General features: G+C 46.0%; 1 protein-coding gene across 4 annotated transcripts in view; it reads left to right on the top strand.

Annotated features, from left to right (window-relative positions):
* The first annotated feature begins 2,187 nt into the window (after nt 1-2,187).
* Nucleotides 2,188-7,242, top strand: part of LOC108154001 — a 30,473-nt gene continuing 25,418 nt past the window's right edge. For 3 of the 4 annotated variants that reach the window (XM_033388490.1, XM_033388488.1, XM_033388487.1), the window contains exon 1: nt 2,429-2,523. In XM_033388490.1, the coding sequence (XP_033244381.1) occupies nt 2,434-2,523 (90 nt within the window). In that variant the 5' untranslated portion in view covers nt 2,429-2,433. Of the gene's footprint in view, nt 2,524-7,242 lie in introns of all 4 variants that reach the window. The other variant, XM_033388489.1, reaches the window with a different exon arrangement.

The following is a 7,242-nucleotide window of genomic DNA, read 5'->3' as shown; positions in this document are numbered from 1 at the left end:
TGCATACAGCATCTCAGCCAGACCAGTCTCTGCTAATTCCTTGTGTACACTTTGTGCGGTCTGGTGTGTACAAATCGGTTTGGGACTGTCGAACAAGGCGAAGTGTGGAGTGGACAAGAAAGCTGATTCAGCTTTCAAGCATCTTGAAGAGTCTGTCTCATAAATACTTTAAGAGCGGCATATTAATCTGCCATTGCACGTATTTGTATACCCTCGTCCATTCACTCTTCCACTCTCATAGTGAGATAAAAAAGTTAATGTACAATATAGAATGGAAGAGGAATCTCATACTAGTGGACTTTTTTAATGATGGTCTTTATTTGGTTTTGTGACCATACATCGGGCCTGCTTAACTCCTTAGCTTGGTTTAAGTTTTCCGTAAACTTGTCTCGCTCACTGTACATGCACTAGGGGATGTGTTTGTATCTTTTGTAAACAAACATGACTAAGGCCGAATCGGACGCAACGATACAAGTTATCAGAAAAGCTCGGAATCGGTCAACAAATTTATATCGACTATGTACATATATAGTGGTTAATAGGATTGACAGAAATATGGAACAGATTTTATTGGCGCCAATATTTGAGCTATATTTTTCGATAAGAAATGCTATCGATATCGAGTTTGAATTTCATTTTTACAGGAATAATTAAGTAAATACTTACATATACGGTAAAATATATGCGTGTACTCGTAGAAGGTGTGAAATTATGTTGTTTATTTTACAAAATTGATGGAAGGTGACTCTTTAAGGAAAAACAATCTAAATTGCCATCAAATGATTTATCAGGAAGCAACGCAGCAGAAACTATGTGCTATCGGTGGTGGGAAACGCTTATCGATAACCACTCTATCGCTCACTCTCACCCTCTTTTCGCACTCTCTCTTTGCCTCTCTTTATCAGACTCTCGCTCTGCTGGTCCTCATTCGAACCGAAAATCCGAACCGAGCGGTCGTATCTCGCGCGACACGCGTAGATACACACATCCCATAGATACTATTTTCTTAGCTCTCGTGCGCGGCGCGCTGGCGCTGCAAACAAGAAAGAAATTTGTGTATTGCAGCAGAAGTTTTCGGCTGCGCTCAGCTCAGCTCGCAGCAGCGACCCGACCCGTGCCTGTGCTCTTCTGTGTGTGTGTATCGCCCTCTGTGCTCGGCCCGTCCCGTCCGTGAGAGCGCGTCGTCGGTCGAAAGAAGAAAATTCAATAAAACAAAGAGAAGCGACTATTCAGTGAAAATCGGGTGCAAATCAAATTGCCTTGCAACTCAAAAGCGTATCCGACAACGGCGGAGTTCAAGGTTTTTTACCATCCAAGCCAGGCCACGCCAGAACAAAGTTCAATTGGGAGAAGAAACACAGGCGAGAAAACTGCAAAAACTACTGTGTGTGGTGTGCAGAATTTTGTATACCTTGAAAAAACGACGTCTGCCAGTGTGTGGTGGGTGCTAGTGTGCGTGTGTGTGTGTGTCGCGTAGGGTTTTGCACCCAACAACAAACAACTTCATCTCCTTCAATTCGTTCAATTAACAAATGTGCAAAAGAAACCGAACTTTGTCTAGCTGTGGAAAAATATCTAAACCCCAATTACTCAGTTTGCTGCTCTCCATTTAATTCGATTGACACAGAGGCTGACGGGCAGGCAGGCAGGCAGGCAGGCGGCCGAAGCAGCTCGGCAGAGAGCAGTCGGCGACGGTGACGGCGACGGCCCCCAGCGGCAGACGTAATCTAGTCAGTGCAAACGGTGGTGGAGCTTCGCATGCTAGCCCCAACAAAAATGTCTTCTCAGCAGCAGCAGCAGCAGCGGCAGCAGAGACTTTAGCTCAGCTCTCAGCTCGTAGCCAGCGTTAGCTCTGCTTTTGCGCAGTTCAGAGCACGGCGAGAATATTTGCCATCGGTTTCGTTTCGTTTCGGTCTCTCTGTGTGTTTGGAAACACCTTGCTCCAATATTGTGTGCGCCTCCCCCTGCTGCACGACCACGACCACGACCCACGAGCAGTCACAGTTCCAGACTCAGTCGCAGTCTCAGTCTCGGTCTCAGTTTCGGTTCGTGCGCGTTTGCGATTCTTCTGGCTGCTGCCCTGCAGCGGAAAATTCGTCTAAAAATCACACCAACAATAAGGCCCAGATACAGATACAAAACTGAAAGCTTCCCAGCTAAGAGCAACCGAAGAAGCAATTTTGTAAATTTTCCAATGCTGGTTGGCTACGATTCGCACGCGATTCGCTTTGACTTGGACTTGGACGTTGCTGTTGCTGCATTTTCATCATCATCATCACGGAGCAGCAGCAGCAGCAGCAGCAGCAATAAGAACGAGTATAACCAGGAGAACGAGAAGAGGAGCTCCAACATTGTCGCCGTGTCGTTGTCGACGTCGCTGCAGCGTCGCAGCATCGGCAGCAGCAGCAGCAGCACCAGCCCATTGGAGTCGCCATGGACTACAACTACAACTACAACTATAGCAGCAGCTACAACAACAACAACAAAAACAACAAAAACAACAACGAAAACAGCATAGAACAGGTTTGTAGCTTTCGACTGACTCTCGGTTCTCGTGCTCTGGCCTGGCCCTTCTCTCGCTTCGCCTCCTCTCTGGCTGGCTCGTTCGCTTATTCATAACTTTTTTGGTTATAGATTTTTGTCGACCCCTAGCCCTGCCTCTACCTCAGCACCATGCTGTATCATCACTGTATCTGTATCTCCATCTCCACACCCCCCACGATGGGGCACCATCCAACACTGCCTCCTCCGGTTACTCCTCACATGCTCCGACTGTTTCAGTTTTTCAATTATTAATGGTGGCCATTAGTGCGCGCGCCGTTCGACCGGCCGCTTCAACCCCGCCTCCAAACCAAGCCACCCCTTCTCTATACCCTCCACACTCATACACACACACAAACACACACACAGAGACACACACACCTTCCGCCTAGCCTCGTGTGCCCTGCCGCCTCGTCCCTGGTGTCGTGTAGACGTTTTTTCCTTATCGGACAAATTGTGTTTGTCTGAAAAGTTCAATGAGGTGCGCGCACCACTGCAATTGCACTCTGTCCAGGCCCCCATTCCTCGTCATATTTATGTTATCGACATATAGATAAAAATCATGTTGGTATGCATGATTCAACCGATAGCGCAGCGCCCTGGCCAGGCAACCCAGGCGACCCCGCAGCCCGCAGCATAGCGGAAATGTATTGCATTAGGAGAATTGCCCCGGGAACGGAACTCCGGCTCCGGCTCTGCCACTCTCCGCCTCTTTCACTACGGAGTTGTTGACTAATTTACCTCGAGGTGCGTGTGGGATTTGGGTGTGGAAAGTTGTGCGTAACTCTGTATCTATACATGTGTATCTGTGAGAGTTTTCTATTTTTGGTTCATGGCATAGTACAATTGTATGTTGCACTAGAAAAAGCGATAAGAGTAGGCGGGTTAGTCACTGAAATGACCAAAGATTCCAACACTTCTGAGGAAGCGTTCGCTGACAATTGCGCGATAATGTTACGAATGCGAATGCAAACAGTCAGGAATCCATCCGGTGGGACAGCTGTGTCACCATCCTGTATTACGTGTACCACGAATTTCGAAATGCGATGAGTGGAAGCCTTTGTTTAACACTATCGAATGATGCAAATTATATCGTTTCGCTGTATACAATTTCCCATAAGCAAACAGACTCTTACGAATGAAACGGACAAAGGCCGACAAATGATTGTATTATTATTCTATAATATTTTGTAATACGAGTGTACTATCGATGTTCAATTATGGAAAACCCAGGGTTCAATGTGCGATAAACAATTTCCTATATTATAGGAAGGAAAAACACCATTTTTATTGATTGTAACCAACCCTTTAGGTGGAACCACTCTCATCAGCTAATGCGAATGCTTATAGAACTGTTGTATGAGTGGCAAGGCTGTTGTTTACGAGATATAAATCTATAAGCCTTCTTCCAGTGCAATTGATTTTGTGGATATACTCGTAAAATGGAGAGCAAGGCTACAGTATCCACCACTAAATATCAGATGTGAACAAATTGTTCAGCAATTGTTTTCTGTTGGCAAAGCTCTTTGTATGTCTGCGTTATTATCCCCACCTAAGCCGCACTTAACCCCCGTCTGGCCGCCCTTGGCAGTGTCGATACACATGTGTCCATAAAAGCAAGGCCATCATTTACCGAAAACCGAAACCGAGAGACAGAGGCAGACCCACACCATGCCACCTGAAAACCAATAAAGTCATTTCACACACATTAACCCAACAAAACACGCAATGTGTCCCAGGGATTGGGTTTGGGATTGGGATTGGGACTGGGCTTGGGACCGGGACAAAGTCCATTTGATAATTGCACGGAGGTGTTTCGGACCATGCGCATCTTCCAGACACGGCTGCTGCTCGGTCACATATGTTGCCCAAAGTGATTATTTTCACTAAAAATAAACGAAATTAATGATTGATGAAGTGAGACAAGGGAGCAGAGCCATTGCCGTAACCCCCTTTTGAGGGAAACATCAGGCAGGCCGTCAACACACCAGCCACAACCCCCCCAGCAGACAGTCGCAATCGGGGAATCGGGGGAATCTCTCGCAAAGAAATGAGCATTGAGCGCAAACAAAGAGGAAAACCGAGAACAGTGCAATCGTAATGAGAAATAAGCCGTCGCATAAAAGAAAAGTGTCGTTTAATTGAAAGCAGGTGAAGCAGGAGATATTTTGGACACGGGATACCGGGATACGGTAGATGGTGTGGGGGACATGGACAATGTTTCTTTGTGGCCAAGCCGCTCTGTGCTCTGTCACAGCCAGACGGAAATCATAAAAATGTTGCATAAAAATATTTTTTATGTGTTCGGCTGCTGCTGGTTCTGCCACACACTGCTGCTGTGGCGTCTGTGGCATCTTCTTCTAGCCAGTCCGGGGCGAAAATAATAATAAAATGGGAATAAAATAAAGCAAGTAAAAGGAGAACAGCGAACGGAGAACGGCGAACGGGTGCCGTGCCACATATTTCGTTTATATTTACTTGACAAGTTTTTGCACTGCGTCGAGACGTCTCCGGGTCTCCGTCTCTCCGTCTCTGTGGCTGGTGCTCCTCCTCTTGCTGGGACCTGAGACTACCCGTTTGCCATTTTTGGCGGCTGCTTCGTAGCGCCGCTCCACGTCATCAACAACATCATCAGGCACGGCTCTGTAGCTGGGGCTGTTTCTGTTTTATAGTCCAAACGTGATAGCAAAATGTGCCTGTGCCTCTGTCTGTGCCGTGCCTCGTCTTCCCATCCACCAAACCCCTGCTGTTCGGGCCTCTGTGCATTTTCGTGCAGTTCCCAGTCTCGACTTGGTCTTGGGCATTTTTCCTTGAAAGGAAAGAGGGGGGGACGCCATGCGCCTTGCGCCTTGGAAAAATAAATTAATGGAAAACATGCAAACATAAATTCTCTTTAGCTGTCAGGTGTTTCACATTTTAAACGTAAATTATAAATAAGCAAAGTAAAATTATAATTCCACCTAAATGTTTTATTTGCCACCGTCTGCTGTCATTTCGTGCCTCCGACTCTGCCGCCGCCGCCTCCGCCTTCGCCTCCTTCTGTCATTCAGTCCATTTGTGCCACACAGCACCTCCTCCTGGAGCATTTCTCTCTCTTATTGTGGCACATTTCTTTTGTGGCATTTTCCTGCTCTATGTGTGTGTGTGTGTGTGGGGGGAAAAATTAATTTTATTCAAATTAATGATGAAGCTTATAATTGGCCTCGTTTTTTTTTTGTCAGCTTTTTTCTCCATTTTCATTTTTAAATAAAGACTCTCCACTGTATGCCGTCGTCGTCGTCATACACCCAGCATCTGGGGCCCCTTCTGGTGAGATGATGGGAATGGGAATGGGGCCCTGGCTTTTTAAGAGCATTTTGACATGACTTGGGCTTCATTTTCCATTCGATGCGCCGCCTCCACTTTGATTATGACGTGAAGTGAAGTGAAGTTGGCCAAGTGCAAATACTTTGCTGGTACTTTTTAATTAACTTAATTAGCATAGATGATGGGCTAACAGGAGCGCTTACACAACATCAAAATTGCATTATGCCTCCTCCCTGTACTCCCACTCCTCGCACGGGCCTGGATGTCGCTCTTTGATTTAGATTCTTTTGGAGCATACTGAATTCTTGAACGAAACTTTCGTGGCATTATTCATGGGACACACATTACATCATGGGCTCTTGATTCTTGAGACTCTGGGATCAGAAAAAGCTTTTGGCAATTTCGAAACCCTTTTCGTGTGGGTTGTCCTGAATGTGTGTTTCAATTTAGCACATTATCGATTGGAAAAGTTGCTCGAAGAAAGTTCTTAAAGTCGCCATCTTTCCAGCAGGCTGTAGTCGTTTCCACTTCGACGCCTTTTCTAGAGATTGTAGACCTTAATGGAAGCGCTTTGGATAGAAAGCCATTGAATAAAGTTTTGAAAAAGTTACGAAAAAATATGTCTCTTGGTTCAATTCGCCTACCTGTTCTTCGTGTGGTGTGATGAAACAGAGGATAAGCGGTACAAGCTTCTAGAAAAGCGTATATTTGAATTTTGGAAGCAGTGTAACATCATACAAAAAAAATACCGCAAACCACATGTATTTTGTTTTTGGTTTCAAGGGTCCAGTCTCAGTTCCAGTCTCGGTCCCAGTCTCGGTCCCAGTCTCGGTCCCAGTCTCGGTCCCAGTCTTGATCCCAGTCTCGGTCTCGGTCCCAGGCTCGGTTCCAGTCTCAGTTCCAGTCTCGGCCTCAGTCGCAGTTCCAGTCTCGGTCCCAGTCTCAATCCCATTCTCGAGTCGAACAGAAATTTGTCTGTAGCGCCATGTATTTTCTTTTCGGTCCCAGTCTCGAATTATACACCAAATTTTCTCGTCATGTACAGGACATGTATTGGTTTTTTGAATGCTCTTCAGTCACACTTTCGGCTACAAACTCACATGTGTTTTGTTTTTGCATTTTCGGGCCCAAAGCAGCCTCAGTCCCAGTCTTGAATCCGACATTGCCTCGTCATGAACAGGACATGTTTTGGTTTTTTTAATGCTCTTCAGTCACACTCTCGGCTGCAAACCCACACATGTTTTGTTTTTGCACTCTCGGGCTTTCTCTTTAGCAGTTTTCGCGTCCATTGTGGGAGCACCGCTGATCTCAACGAATCATGAACGCAACCAATTTAGTTTTGATCATTTGATACACTCCCGTCTGTTCATTATTTAGTTGAAAAAGCTCTCATGC

Source organism: Drosophila miranda, chromosome 2 (assembly GCF_003369915.1).
Source record: "Drosophila miranda strain MSH22 chromosome 2, D.miranda_PacBio2.1, whole genome shotgun sequence".
In the NCBI taxonomy this organism is placed as follows: Eukaryota; Metazoa; Arthropoda; class Insecta; order Diptera; family Drosophilidae; genus Drosophila; species Drosophila miranda.
This window is presented reverse-complemented; position numbering and strand designations above follow the sequence as displayed.